The sequence below is a fragment of the Eucyclogobius newberryi genome, unplaced genomic scaffold, assembly GCF_026437365.1.
Source record: "Eucyclogobius newberryi isolate DKJ021-1_F unplaced genomic scaffold, fEucNew1.0.hap1 SCAF_22, whole genome shotgun sequence".
NCBI classification, from domain to species: Eukaryota; Metazoa; Chordata; class Actinopteri; order Gobiiformes; family Gobiidae; genus Eucyclogobius; species Eucyclogobius newberryi.
Window position 1 is genome coordinate 10,882,469 of NW_027315857.1, and position 15,695 is coordinate 10,898,163.

Genomic DNA, 15,695 nt, shown 5'->3' on the forward strand with positions numbered 1-15,695 from the left:
TCTTCTCGCAAATAAGAAGAAAGATGTACAGAGCACTTTTATCATGTTTATAACACTTATGTGCCTTTGCAGGTTTATTTAGATGAACCTGCAGTAGTAAATCCTTATAAACAACTGACCCTTCATGAGCACTCTATTCATCGCATATAAGTGGAGGTGGGAGGTACTGATAAAAAAATATATAATTGCAATTGTTGTTTTGGAGATAAGCATTAGAATGATGGGTTTATTGTGTGAAATTAAAACGATAAAAATGACCTCAAAAAGAGAGAGACGTTGATGCTTGAACCTTAACCAAGAAATTTAAAGGCACATTTTAGCACTATTTTTTATCTATTTATTTTTCATAGCCAAAGAAGGCGACCTATTCATTAAAATCTTCAGAGCAGGTTATCGCCACAAAAAGGTTACGACGGTGGCAAAGTGGAAGAGCAACAAGGTGCAATCTCTTGAAAGTTTAGAAACATGTCTAAACCTTAAGTTAAACCTTATGCCTGTGATTCAGTCAGCCTGGATGACTGGATGAGGTGGTTTGGATGACTGGATGAGGTGGTTTGGATGACTGGATGAGGTGGTTTGGATGACTGGATGAGGTGGTTTGGATGGGCTGCAAAAGGATAACAAGTAATCGCCTGTCAGGACCCCATGAGGGACAATGATTCTGCTGCAGGAGGAGAGGGACCGGCTGGTGTCCTGGAGCAATGGAGACAACCTGGAGAAGACAGAGGAGCTCCACATTGTAGACTTCCAGCCCCCCCTCACCATCTCAGACTCCCCCATCACCACCATGGACTCCTTCGGCTTCCTCAGCACCACCATCACCCAGGACCTCAAGTGGGAGCCCACCATCAGCTCCCTCATCAAGAAGGCTCAGCAGAGGATGTACTTCCTGTGGCAGCTGAGGAAAGCCGAGCTGACAGCGGAGATGATGGTGCAGTTCTACACGGCCATCGATGAGTCCATCCTCACCTCCTCCATCACCGTGTGGTACACTGGAGCCACAGCCAGGACCTCCAGGACCTCCAGGACCTGTGCATCTCCAGGACCTGAAGCTGACGCTTCTCACCCCTGGACATGGAATATTTGATCTTTGGACCTTAGAAGACCTAAGAGGAGCTCAGAGGATCTAAGAGGAGCATGGAAGACCTCGGAAGACCTCGTGGGAGCTGGTTCATGGAGGAATTGTTAGTGTCTTCACTCTCCAGTCGCCACTAGAGGACCGCTCTGATTAGCATGTCTTCTTTATGTGACATATAATCATGGATCTATTATATTGCATTTCATGTGCTGCAGTTAGCTTACCTTCATTAGCCTTGCACTTCCTTTTTGGCCAAAAAACTGTAATAATCCTGTCCATTCTTTCCATGTAGACTAAGTGATCCCATGTGCTCAAGTGACGCTCAGGACGTGTTATTTTAATAGATTTAAAGTTTAACTAGTTGATTTACAGAAGTCCTCTCCGCACACTTTAGCTGTATGCGCCGCCTGCTGTTTGAGAAAGGTATTACAGCATTAGTATATGGTGAAAAATGGAGCTTTTAAAAAGGTCTAACTTCCTGTTCACACAAGTGTCATCCAGAGAAACACTGACAATGAAGACTTATATTTCATAAGTGACATTAAAATATAAAATGTAATCTTTCATTCTACGGCCAAAGTAAAATCAATATCTTCTAACATGATGGCAATTTGCCTTTTTGGGTTACATGGGTTTAAGTCACATGTAAATGCCATTTCTGACTATCTACTATATACTATATCAGCATTTATACTATTTTAAGTCTAAGGATTAAAGTGTTCTGTGTCAAATGGTTTGTGTGCCCTGTGTGGCTGAGAACTTGGCTCGTTACTGTTTTTGGAGCAGTTTGCTGAAAGTACATTCCTCCTTTGCTTCAGAGTGGCACTGCTGCATATGCCCTGACAGCTCCTGTGGTTCCTGCACACTAAGCTGCTTTGCCTTGCACCACTTCTACACTTCCGAACTGTCTTTTTTACAGTGACCATGTCCAGAAGTGTGTTTTTGCAGCTGTTCTTTAACTTGCTGCTCTGCTCCACCACAGGCCTGTTGTCCGGTGATTCTCACAGACAGGCCAAGGAGGACGAGAAGCAGGACAAAGCCATTCTGGAGATGCTTCATATCGATAAGATTTCTGCCAGTGTTCACGGTAAGCCCCATCCGTACATGAGGAGGCTGTACCAGCAACTGAACTCTCCACAGGCTCAGGACCTGGACGGGGTAGATGAAACTCTGGTGCAGAGTTTACGCATGAGGAAAGGTACGTTTAAAAATGCTGTTATACTCTACTGACTTAAAAAAACATTCTTGACTAAAGGGCTGCAAGATACTACATTGATTGAATGGTCGCAATTAGCAAAGTGCAAAGACTGCAATGATTTAAGCAAGATATTTTTCTCTAAAAACTAACCAAATATTGTTTTTAATCTATGTTCTGAACTGCATGGGATTCTTAGTTTAGTTTAGCAGTTTTTATTTTGGTTTTCTCTCAAATGTTGATTCTCGTGGACGTGTTTAAAATGTGGATTCGAACAGAATTAAACTCTTAAAATATATATCGCAAATCTAATGGCAATTGCAGAAACAAAAAACAGAATTAGATATTTTTTCCCCAAATCATTCCACAATATTCCAGACAAAATAAGAACATAACACATAAAAGGTGGCCAATATGAACACAACCTTATTAAATACATATTACTATATCGTTACACATATTATTTTTGATATACAGTAACACCATACATTTTTTCAATCATGTTTGTTCCTATAGGTCCAGATGACGCCCCAAATGGATGGATCTGGTTTACCATCGCTGCTGTGCCTCTGTCCAGATTTGCTGCAGATCTGGTCCTCTTCAGAAAGACTGTCCACCCTCACCCGCTGAACGTGACTGTGACCCTGCACGCCCTCACCCTGTCCCGGGGCGCTCCACACCAGAGTGCTGCCTTGGAGGAGAGACTTCTGAGCCTGGACCAGAGACACCCGTCTGGATATGACGTGTTTGATGTGTCGGACACTGTGGCTGCGAGACCAGGGGAGATGATAGGGTTTCAGCTCAGGTACAGGGATGAGAGCGGGAGTCTGGTCCTTCATGATGCCCTGACACACAGTTTGTACTGTATGGACAGAGGGGCACTGAGGGAACCCATACTAGTGTTGTACCGCTCATTTTAGAGCTAACACACTGAACTGAGGTCTGTGCATGTCAGGAGTAAACTATATGTAAAGGAGTTATTATTGGTTAGGTTGGAAAATGGTATTCTATGGGGCGTTCACAGAATCAACATTCATGAACGTTTAACCCTGTTACAGTGGTGTTTCCTCATCATTAGTTAGGTAAAAGTTGTATTTTGATTGTTTCCTGCATGAGTTAATCCTGCATTGTCCTGGAATTTAGGCTTGAGTGCTCAGGAAATTCCTGTTTTCACCTACCCCCTATTCCCTTCCAGGTTCCTGCATCACTGCATCTTAGTTGAGATTATTTGAAAAAGGAAGACTCTGAGTGACACATGTAGAGTCCCATAGAGTCCTGTAGCCACTTTTCATGAATAAAGACTAAAATGACTATCTGCATATGGTGAAATATCAGCATGAGGAGGCGGGGCCATCGTCCATTTCTATTACTAAACCATTTTTGATGAATAGACTTTTACAGATTACAATGAACAAAATGTAAACTGATGATCTACTTACTGTATGTAGTCATGTTAAATCACCTTTAAAGCTTTTATGCATGGAATTTTGAGTGCAATAGCTCCCAAAATACTTAGATAGGAGAAGTTATCAAGATGAAGCACTGACTGTTGCAGATATCGAACAAAACGCACACTAGCGCAGACCGGTTGTGTTACAAAGTGAAGTGTAGCGCTCTCTAGTGGACAAACATTAAAACAACAGCATGAAGATTGATGGCCCAAAGCGGAAGTGACCCATTCTCTCTTCAATCTGATTGGCCGTTCTTTCAGTCGTTCAACCTTTTCAACAACCAATCACGGGCAAGCCGTGGGAGCAGCAGCTGCCTCTTCTTCAGTGGGCGCAATTCGTTCGCAATATTGAAAAATTACACCTTTTTCTCGAGCGGACGTCGGCTCTCTTCGTCCACACAACTTGGTGCATGTGTTTTTGACGGCGGTCCACCCGCTGCGGGCTTCAGGCGGCTCGGGATCGGGAGTGAAATGCTTCCCCGGGGCGCTGAACCTGCTCCATCCATCGCACAAAGCCTGTGAAGCAGGCCGTGTTTTCCTCCCTCGGTCCGGCGCGCTGACGATGAGCAAACATGTCGGGGAACCAATACATGGGCCACGAAGTCAGCTGCTGCATCAAGTACTTTATTTTTGGATTCAACATCCTTTTCTGGGTAAGACTTTTCCGCTCTTTTCTCTGCGCCGCGGCCACAGTTACGCGTCCGTTTGGCCGAAGGGAGGAGGCCCTGACCACGGCCCGTTATCTCCAGCCCCGCGCACCACTTCACAGGCTCTTCTCTCTGTCCCGAGCCTTTACTTTAGCATGTTCACGGATGTATTTGCGTGGGAACAACACGGAGGAAGTGGAACAGCTGCGGCCCCTCAGCTGAGAGCTAATCGGCTTTTTGTAGCGAACTAATGACAGCTCAGCGCCTCAGTATCAGCTGCGGCATTTATACTGGATACACACAAACACGTACATGTACACGTATATATACTGTACATGTACAGTACATGTACACGTAAAGAGCAGAGCACAGACTGTAGCCCACACACAAACACACTAACCACAGATAACTTATCTTAAAGGCGCGTGAGTGTGAGAGCCTGAAATGCGTCATTACGCGCTGGGAATGTGGCCAAAACAAGAAAGGAAGGAAAAACTGACACACTGACAAAATAAATATAGTTTCATTGTTTTTATAGAGACTATATGGTTTATTTTAGCAGATAATCGTGTGTGTTACTGCCAACATGTTTTATGGCTGAATGGGCCGGATCAGTGTGACTTTTCTATGCGTAAACAAAGGAAAGTGGCTCCTGTTGCCTCTGAGTGACATAAGCTCTTACAAGTACTTACAAGGATAATCAATAATCTACTGCATGACTTATTTCATGTCTTTATTTTATTACCTACTATGTAATAACACTATATAGCTATAAACTACATTAACAACCTTAGCCTGTTCCTTGTTGGAACAATGCCACTCTCTTCATGTCCTTTCACATAACACACGTGTCACACATGTTATACATGTCACACATGTCACACGTGTCACACATGTTATACATGTCACACATGTCACACGTGTCACACATGTTATACATGTCACACATGTCACACATGTCATACATGTCACACATGTTATACATGTCACACATGTCACACATGTCACACATGTCACACATGTCATACATGTCACACATGTTATACATGTCACACATGTCACACATGTTATACATGTCACACATGTCACGCATGTCATACATGTCACACATGTTATACATGTCACACATGTCACACATGTTATACATGTCACACATGTTATACATGTCACACATGTCACACATGTCATACATGTCACACATGTTATACATGTCACACATGTCACACATGTTATACATGTCACACATGTTATACATGTCACACATGACACACATGTTATACATGTTATACATGTCACACATGACACACATGTCACACATGTTATACATGTCACACATGACACACATGTCACACATGTTATACATGTTATACATGTCACACATGACACACATGTCACATGTGTCACACATGTTATACATGTCACACATGTTATACATGTTATACATGTCACACATGCTATACATGTCACACATGTTATACATGTCACACATGTCACACATGTCACACGTGTCACACCTGCTATACATGTCACACATGTTATACATGTTATACATGACACACATGTTATACATGTCACACATGTTATACATGTCACACATGTTATACATGTTATACATGTCACACATGCTATACATGTCACACATGTTATACATGTCACACATGACACACATGTCACACGTGTCACACATGTTATACATGTCACACATGTTATACATGTCACACATGTTATACATGTTATACATGTTATACATGACACACATGTTATACATGTTATACATGTCACACATGCTATACATGTCACACATGTTATACATGACACACATGTTATACATGTCACACATGTTATACATGTTATACATGACACACATGTTATACATGTCACACGTGTCACACATGTTATACATGTCACACATGACACACATGTTATACATGTTATACATGTCACACATGACACACATGTCACACATGTTATACATGTTATACATGTCACACATGACACACATGTCACATGTGTCACACATGTTATACATGTCACACATGTTATACATGTTATACATGTCACACATGCTATACATGTCACACATGTTATACATGTCACACATGACACACATGTCACACGTGTCACACATGCTATACATGTCACACATGTTATACATGTCACACATGACACACATGTCACACGTGTCACACATGTTATACATGTCACACATGTTATACATGTTATACATGACACACATGTTATACATGTCACACATGTTATACATGACACACATGTTATACATGTCACACGTGTCACACATGTTATACATGTCACACATGTTATACATGTTATACATGTCACACATGCTATACATGTCACACATGTTATACATGTCACACATGACACACATGTCACACGTGTCACACATGTTATACATGTCACACATGTTATACATGTCACACATGTTATACATGTTATACATGTTATACATGACACACATGTTATACATGTTATACATGTCACACATGTTATACATGTCACACATGTTATACATGACACACATGTTATACATGTTATACATGTCACACATGTTATACATGTTATACATGACACACATGTTATACATGTCACACGTGTCACACATGTTATACATGTCACACATGTTATACATGACACACATGTTATACATGTTATACATGTCACACATGTTATACATGTTATACATGTCACACATGTTATACATGTTATACATGACACACATGTTATACATGTCACACGTGTCACACATGTTATACATGTCACACATGTCACACGTGTCACACATGTTATACATGTTATACATGTTATGCATGTCACACATGTTATACATGTCACACTTGTTATACATGTCACACTTGTTATACATGTCACACATGTTATACATGTTATACATGTCACACATGACACACATGTTATACATGTTACACGTGTCAGACGTGTCTCATGTGTGATTTGATTGTGCTGTTTTACAGCTCTTGGGCATGGCCTTGGTTGCAATTGGACTGTGGGCCTGGAGTGAAAAGGTAAGAACGACCATTCAACAATCTGTTTGTATTGAAATGTAGATACCTCAACTAATATGTTTAAAGACTATCTAGTACTATCTGACTGGTGTTATTGGGATATCAACATCATTAAAACAAGAAACTATAACCATAATAATTGACATTTTACTACAATATTGTAAATAGATTTTAGGGGTACTTAAGACTCAAGATTTTGTTGATGGATTCGAAGCCACTATGAGTTAATGGTAATTTGGTAAACATTTTAAATCATTAGTATTTTCAGGTTTTGCTATTGATGAAATGTTTCTTGATATAGTGTATATTTACACTATATCATGTGAATCGTGTGTTGGATTTGCTCATAGACCTTTCTTTCTGTCTCCTGCCCAAAGACTACAGATGTAAAATAGCATGTCCTTGTTTAAATAAGTGCATCAAAATAATTGTAATAATGAGTTTTTATATGATGTTCAAAGGGCCAGCTGCCATCTGTCCGGCTAAATTAAGTCTTGCTCGTGCTTTGTCCTTCAGGGTGTTCTGTCCAACATCTCGTCCATCACGGACCTCGGGGGCCTGGACCCAGTCTGGCTCTTCATGGTGGTGGGAGGTGTCATGTTCATTTTGGGCTTCGCTGGATGTATCGGAGCTCTGCGGGAGAATACGTTCCTCCTCAAATTTGTAAGTGCAAGTTCTGTGGTTTCTCGACACATTTGAAAGGATCTAAACCAAACAAAAAAGCTGTTTGTGCTCGTAGTTTTCCGTGTTCCTTGGAATCATCTTCTTCTTGGAGTTGACCACCGGAGTCCTGGCCTTCGTCTTCAAAGACTGGATTAAAGATCAGCTCAATCTTTTCATCAACAACAACATCCGCGCCTATCGAGATGACATAGACCTTCAGAACCTCATCGACTTCACTCAGGAATATGTGAGTCCGGGAAACATTCAATAACAATAGTAATTCACACCAGAACATTTGCATTACATGTCAAAAATAACCTATAAAACTGTTATTTTCATAGTTTTATGCCAGCTCTTATACACGATTAAATGCATAAAGGAAAAAAAAAACACTAGAAAGATACAGAAATATGGAGGGTTTTATACTGTATTTTAGACTATGTTGCGTTCAGAAGTCTTTTGTGTATTTCTTTTTTTTTTTGAGTTTTGTAAGAGTATATATTGTTTTGTGTGTTAGAATTATCCTTTGTAACAATGAAGGAACACAGATTAGTCTAAGTTCATCAGGATTTTGGCAAAAACAAATCTGTTATGTGTACGCAACATCAGAGCCTGGTTATAGAACATTTATAAATGTATTTAATATCATGTTGTATAATTTAATGAGTGATTAGTGTTTGAAAAAATCTTGCTTTTTAGTTTTTAATACAGAAATATTTACAATACATACACTAGTTTTTAATTTTAGCTCTTAATTTACCACAGATACTACAGTTAATAAGTAATATGAGAACCGCAAAATATCAATGAATTAGAAAAACATTCTATAGAGAAGCAAACTAGCTGACTTTTCTACCATGGAAAAAAAATGTATAATTTATAGCTTATTATATTATTATTATAGTTGTATCAGTTATTTATTTAAAGTGCATTATTGCTTATTGTTCACCTCTGTTCCATATTTTTTAACATTCTGCCGACAAAGCATTCCAAAGACCTTTATTTGAAACACTTAAAGTACAGAAGAGTGTGATGGAGTTTGATATGAATGTGTAACATGAATAACGCTGTAATAACGCTGTAATAACGCTGTAATAACGCTGTATGTGTTGTGATGTTCAGTGGGATTGCTGTGGAGCATTTGGAGCCGACGACTGGAACCTGAACATCTACTTTAACTGCACCGACGCAAACCCCAGTCGAGAGAAGTGTGGGGTGCCCTTCTCCTGCTGCACCAAGGACCCCGCTGTAAGACGCACTTCACATCTGTGTACTAAAGTGCTTATTGTCAAATACTTTTTTAAATATTTGGGTTTCAGCTTCACTTTTCCGCTTTTCCCTTTTCATGGGTTTGACATTTCCAGCACTTTTCACACACATTCAAATCAGTTGTTTTGCATTGTTCTCAAATTTCCAAGGCGTTTCCAAGGCGTTTCCAAGGCCATATGACCCATTAGACTGCACTTCTCAGTAAAACAAAGAGAATATGATTATATTTTGCCTGTTCTTCTCCAATTTGGCAAGCTTGGTGTAGTTTATAATGTCACTTCCTGTTTTGTCATGGCCAGCAAATAATATGACATAGGTAGAGGTAATTCCACAACTGTTACTTAGCAACCAGATTGTAAACAAAGGCCAAAATCCATTGAAATCATACAATAGTTTTGATTTGACAACACCTTTATTTTGTTAAATGACTATTTAAACTGGCATTAAAAGTTGTGCGCAGTTTCTTTGCATTTTTGGTAGAATGGCGCTTTTTGATGACATCACAGAGGTGGAGATATTCTGTTGTAGAACTCAGCACTACTTCCTGTTTCAACTGTTATTTCTTAAGTTTTCTTCACAAACTGCAACTTGACTGGTGAAAAACAATGAAAATGATTTACCACAGGGACTATCTCACCAAACAACTTCATAATTAGAAAAACATAAGAACTTATCGGCTTTAACACTGAGCTGAGACGGGTCAGAACGGGTCACTTTTTAACTGTCAGATTGTGGATTTGTTGACCTGGTTTATTATGGTTCATATCTCTGTAATTACTGGGCCTTAACACATGAAACAAAAACTGGCACAAAGGTTACAACATAAAAGTAAAATTGTCAGAATAGCTTCAGAAAGTATTATTCAATGGAGTAATTGTTGTTAGTTGAAAGTACGGCTGGAAAATGTCGAATCGTGAGCTCTTTCCTGTCACAATCTACCATTTTGGTCCAATCAACATATCGTGATTCAGTCATTTTCTCTCTGCAATGCAATGTGCCTGTAATGTCTTGGTTGAGGTTCAAGTATTGCACAAAATATTAATGAATCATAAAATTACCCACTAAAGTGCAAAAATATCACAGAATACTCATCTTTAGCAGTTTAAATTACAGACAATACACTTGATATTCTAATTTTGCATATTTCCAAAGCAATTGCCATCCATTTTTCTACATATCTCCAAACTCTACGTGCATCATGGTAGAATTAAAACTGTGATTTGGCCACAAGAAAATGGGATTCACATGTTTTGTGGAGCAGAAACCCAACAAATAAGGATCTTAAAATGCTTTGGTTGAATAATGACATTCTCTGGAGCTATAGTGACACATCATTTCACTCTGAGATTTGTGCCAGTTTTTGTTTCATCTGGATAGGATTTAACTATCCTCTGAAACCCAGCAACATTTAACATTGTTATTTCCAGGAGGACGTAATCAACACCCAGTGCGGATACGACATTCGAGCCAAACCAGTGAGTCACGACGAGCCGTCCCTCCACTTTTCATGCCGATGTTGTGCTGTCTTCTTTGTTCCACCGAGCTTTGCCTTGTGTTGACAGGACTCGGAGCAGAAAGACTACATCAACGTGAAAGGGTGCGTACCCCAGTTTGAGAAGTGGCTGCAGGACAACCTCACTCTGGTGGCTGGGATCTTTATTGGAGTAGCATTATTACAGGTCAGCGCTGTTTACACAAGACAGAACTTCACCTACGACGTCATACACTCTCACTTCTCACATCATTTCTTGTTATTTTGCAGATTTTTGGCATTTGTTTGGCCCAGAATCTTGTGAGTGACATAGAAGCGGTGCGGGCGAGCTGGTAAGTTCTGCTCCTCTTTCCATTCATTTGATACAACGCACGAACGTGGCTGATATTTGTGTCTCTCGTGTTCTCTATGCGGTACGAGTTCAGTTACAAATTACTGCAGGCGTTTATGAAATACAACCGCAATCTAGTGTAATGTGATATATTACTTTCAGCCAAGGATGGGTGAGATTCATCAGAAATGTGCCAAACCTGTCTTTAAATGTGTTATTTGTGGTTTAAGTTTCAGACACATGTGAAAAGACCGTAAAATCTCCCACAAAAATGCAGAAATATCACTTTATACCGTTACATGAATGATAACAACAAGTTTGTTACATTTTTATTTGTTATCAGCTTTTTTGTGGCATTTTTTTTTATTTATTTTGACTATAATTGATATCTTCAAAACAGCATTTGCGATATTATCAATATTTTCCTATACATTCTATTTTTGTCTATTGATTTGATTGATTTGGTTTGTAGTGAAACAGGCCTGTGGATGTCCAAAAACATGAGCATAGATATGATTTGTCCAATATTATATTATTCTTTTGTAGAGCAGGTTATATGGAGTTTTTGCAGAGACAGATGACTAAGTGCAGTGAAAAGTGAGCTGTGGGTGGATGTCACTTTGACTGTTTCCTGTCCAAAAGAAAAGTCGTCAGAGATCGCAGCACACATTTCCTGTGACATAGTTTCAATAAGCTTCTGCATTGACCTTTATTTTAGTAATAGAAAAACATTTGAAAAAAATAAATGAATAAATGTTTTAAATTAAAGTATTTTACCAGATGAGAACCTGTTGAGATCGAGGCCTCTTTTTCATGCGGCAAAGTGAAAATAAAAAAGCACACAAATTATAAAAACAAAGGATTTAAAAGCACTGACAAATTTTGAAGGATTTCCTCTCTCTTTTTTTTTTTAAATCGCGCAAAAACCAGGTCACACTTGTTTTCAGGTGATGACTTTTTATTTTTTTTGGACAGACAGTGTATATTGGGCGAGAAAATGATCAAAATGTGCCTTATATTACATATTTGTATCAGTAGAGCTTATTGGACATCGGCTGCTCTGGATTCTAAAATAAATCTTGTACTCTTGTAACGACCCCAAATCCAATCTTGTCTCCCTCACTTTCATCCTGAACTCAAAGAAAAAGTGTCAAAAGTGTATTGTATTTTCAAATGAAAGAACATGTTAAAACACTCTTTTCAACATCCTTAACCTCCATTTGCGTTTGTGCTGTTCAGTCCGAGCTCTTCAGTCCATCACATGCTTAAACCTGCGCTCACCCCTCATTTCTCCCTCCTCCCCCACACCCCAGGGTGCCCCCCCCTCTCTCCATGCGCCGCCTCCCGCCTCACTGCAGCAAGAAAGCGGCGATTTACTACAGATGAGACTTCATGCTGTCTGTGTGTGGTGCCGCCGGTGGGTTTGTCTTGTCTTTTAGAAACCACGCTGTGATCGGACCAGTAGTTTGTGTCTGTGTGTGTGTTTGTGTGTTTGTTTGTTTGTTTGTTTTCTAGACGCAGGAGTGTGGCAAAGGAGCGAATCATTTTACTGGCTTTGTTATGTTTAATTGCGAATTAGCTGGTGTTGGGAACTTAATTCGGAGTAATCAAAAGCGACATGGGTGAGAAGGTGCAGATGGATCATATCGCTGCAGTCAATTTAAACCAATATTCAATTCAGGAAATAAAAAAGATCTTCATATAGTACAGTAGATTGGCCTAAATGTGTTTACTGATTTATATAAATAGGTAAATAGACTGGCCAATTCATCCCAAATAATTAAAAATGTGGATAGACTTCTTAGTATTATTACAATTCAAACTAGAACATGTTTTTTTCTATAATCGAGCTTCTGCACCATGTGACTAAATTTGTTGAGCCTGAAGTTTAGGTTTTGGGGTTTATCTGTGTCATTAAATGAGGTCATAATTAGCAATACATCTTTAAAAAACTAACTAAATACTGCCCCAGCGACCCTGCCTCAGATAAGCAAAAGAAAATGGCTGGATGGAAATCATTAACAGAGAATAAAGAGAATATATTGTGTAAATTGCACCTAAACCTGCCAAATTTGGACATCTGATTGACTTTCTACCTTGAAATCATCAAAAGAACTAAAGCAACGATAACACTAACGTTTACTGAAATTGTCAGTTAAAATAATCTAGTCTTGATGAAATGGTAAAATAAATGTTGTGTACTAACTAATGTGACGCTGACAGCAGGCAAATTCACTCATGTCAACGTAATAAACACACGGAAATCATCGCTTTAACTTTTTTATTTATCAGTCAACTATGCCAACAGCGAAGACCAAATCTGCAATATTCAACAACCTTAATACAGTTACTGAATCATTATGAGACTAATGTGAAGTCATTCCCCATATAAAATGAACCATAATCAATGTAAAAATACATTTGTAGCTTGATTCATTTACGACATGGTTCACTACAGCTCATTACGCTGCAGAAATCCACTTTTCTCGTCAATCTGGAGCTTTATAAATCCAGTAAATGGCGCCGGTTTTCTTCTGCCCTCGATCTTTTGCGCAAAGATAATCCACAACGCCTGAAACACCCATAAAGAACAAACTGAACAAACTTAAACTGTAACTCCAATGAACAGTTTTGAAGGTGACGCCGTAAACAAAGTCATTCTCCTGTCGAGTCCTCTCCCACACGCCAAAGTGCCTCGTATGAGACGTAGAACAATACTTCCTTTCACCGTCTTGTCTCGTATTGTGTCCCGCTGACAACATCTTTTTCTCTTGTCACTAAATCTCCCATCTCTTCCCTCTTCTCCTTAGTTGTGACTGCTGCAGAATCCTTAAAACACTCCTCCTAAACCTCCTCTAGCATCCAAACTCACTTCTCTCTCAATATCACGGAGCTTTTTCAATATTATCACACGATTTTAAGGTTGATTTTGCTTCTCTGTTGCAGCTTTTTTACCTAATGAGGCGGCATCCACATTCTGACAGGTATTCATCTAAACAATTGCTTTCTAAAACCCAAGCAAAAGCCATTTCATACCCAACCGCTTTTGTATTTTCCCCAGCGATGGAACACAGACGACTTCACGGAACCAGCACCTTCTTACGAGCACTAAAAGGTCACACTAATACTTTTGTAAATAACATTGTGTGGCTTATGTAAAAAGGTAATTGTCCCAGGCTCAGCGTACTACATCCAGACTGTCACTATACGCTCTGTTTTGATAGCTACGTGTACAAAAGTTAGCCGTTTTTGATACATTTTTTGATATTAGATCAGTATTTTTCACTGCAGCACCGAGCCTTTGTCACATGGGCTTTAAACTAGTTGTATACAAGAAATGTGTTTGCAAATGTCTAAGTGCTTGCATTGTTCCACACGAGCAGAAATTATGGGGGGGAATGTCACGTTTGCATCATGATGTACATTTAATGAAATGTAAGGGACTAAATTATTACAAAATAAAAAAAAGTAAATAACGTTTTGTATATGTGAATGTTACATTAAGCCTAGACGGCGCTCAGAGTCAAACGCAGTGTGAGCTGGAGCCGTTACATTTAGCGTAGCTGCAACTCTTTAAGTCAAGGAGAAGAAAACTGAACACCGGTTTTGTTAAATTGTTTCGATATTGTTGAAGACGAATGTACATGGCTGTAAAATCTTTCGACTGTTTTGCAAAGGATGTTGTCGCGAGCGAAACGGGGAAGGAAATATATTTTGAAGTAGTGATCTTCTCGCCTTATTGGTGTTCATTTGTGAATCGTAGCTCGATTTTTGGCGACGCCGCATTGACCAAACAGTAAAAAAAGAAGAAAAAAAATAGAGAGAGATTTAAATAAATAAATAAATAAAGGCAGGTGACACACTTTAGCACTTACTGTGTATTCAAATATGTGCACATTTACCATCGACGTAAACATAGGATAGTGATTATTCAGTGTTTCGCTCAAAATCTGGAAGCAAGTCCCTGTTTACAGAATGCATTCCACAGCGTGTGCGTATTGAGAAGGTTTTTGATACTACTGATGGTACACTGGACTGAGTTTTATACAGTAACTTTATGTACTACTGACGATTCGAAGGCTACTGCGTCATGCCACTGTAAAGACACGCACTCATCACTCATTGTACCATTGCGATTGTACTCCACATGCATTGTTATGTTCTACCTCCTCGTCTCCTCTCATGTCCAATTGGGATGCATTTGAATATCGAGTCATATTAATTAATAAAGGTAACAAACGTGTGGTCGAGTGTGAGACTTTTTGTGTACGTTGTCGCCGAGTCTTGACTGTTGCTGGTTTGTTTGTTAGATTTTCTCCCAAAGCGAAGTTCCAGTTAAAAATCCCAACAATGTTCATTTGGTCTAATTTTTATATTTACAATCCTAAATTCTTTCTAATGACAATAAATGAGTAGTTGTAATATTGGAAAGCCATTGTGTGGTATTGGTATTTGCATAACGTGTATCCTATATAAATACAATATACTAGCTTATAATTTGGGACACTCAAGTTTGCTAGAGTAATAAA

The 15,695-nt window shown here is 39.2% G+C and overlaps 2 protein-coding genes across 3 annotated transcripts; both read left to right on the plus strand.

Moving 5' to 3' along the window:
* The first annotated feature begins 655 nt into the window (after positions 1–655).
* On the plus strand, positions 656–3,281 carry LOC140372147 (uncharacterized). Its single transcript, XM_072459428.1, has 3 exons — positions 656–809; positions 1,998–2,276; positions 2,790–3,281. Exons 1-3 carry the CDS (start codon positions 656–658, stop codon positions 3,191–3,193), a joined length of 837 nt encoding a protein of 278 aa, XP_072315529.1. The 3' UTR covers positions 3,194–3,281.
* A 714-nt stretch (positions 3,282–3,995) lies between these two features.
* Positions 3,996–14,559, plus strand: tspan5a (tetraspanin 5a). Of its 2 annotated transcripts, XR_011928468.1 has the most exons (11): positions 3,996–4,376; positions 7,361–7,411; positions 7,928–8,074; positions 8,151–8,321; positions 9,197–9,322; positions 10,771–10,818; positions 10,906–11,022; positions 11,106–11,167; positions 12,480–12,583; positions 14,113–14,150; positions 14,228–14,559. XR_011928468.1 is itself a non-coding variant. In XM_072458570.1 (10 exons), exons 1-9 carry the CDS (start codon positions 4,296–4,298, stop codon positions 14,123–14,125), a joined length of 816 nt encoding a protein of 271 aa, XP_072314671.1. In that variant the 5' UTR covers positions 3,997–4,295; the 3' UTR covers positions 14,126–14,150; positions 14,228–14,559. The 2 variants fall into 2 exon arrangements, 1 of the variants encoding a protein (XP_072314671.1); XM_072458570.1 differs by lacking the exon at positions 12,480–12,583 and having other exon boundaries at positions 3,997–4,376.
* The last annotated feature ends 1,136 nt before the right edge of the window (positions 14,560–15,695 follow it).

What these genes read in the sequence shown, in the direction of transcription:
- tspan5a (XM_072458570.1), top strand. Translation starts at nt 4,296, where the DNA reads ATGTCGGGGAACCAATACATGGGCCACGAAGTCAGCTGCTGCATCAAG. An exon ending in GCTGCACCAAGGACCCCGCT is followed by an intron (nt 9,323 to 10,770) that starts GTAAGACGCACT and finishes TGTTATTTCCAG; the next exon opens with GAGGACGTAATCAACACCCA. An exon ending in TTGGAGTAGCATTATTACAG is followed by an intron (nt 11,023 to 11,105) that starts GTCAGCGCTGTT and finishes GTTATTTTGCAG; the next exon opens with ATTTTTGGCATTTGTTTGGC.
- LOC140372147 (XM_072459428.1), top strand. Translation starts at nt 656, where the DNA reads ATGATTCTGCTGCAGGAGGAGAGGGACCGGCTGGTGTCCTGGAGCAAT. An exon ending in GGACTCCTTCGGCTTCCTCA is followed by an intron (nt 810 to 1,997) that starts GCACCACCATCA and finishes TCTTTTTTACAG; the next exon opens with TGACCATGTCCAGAAGTGTG. An exon ending in GAGTTTACGCATGAGGAAAG is followed by an intron (nt 2,277 to 2,789) that starts GTACGTTTAAAA and finishes TTGTTCCTATAG; the next exon opens with GTCCAGATGACGCCCCAAAT.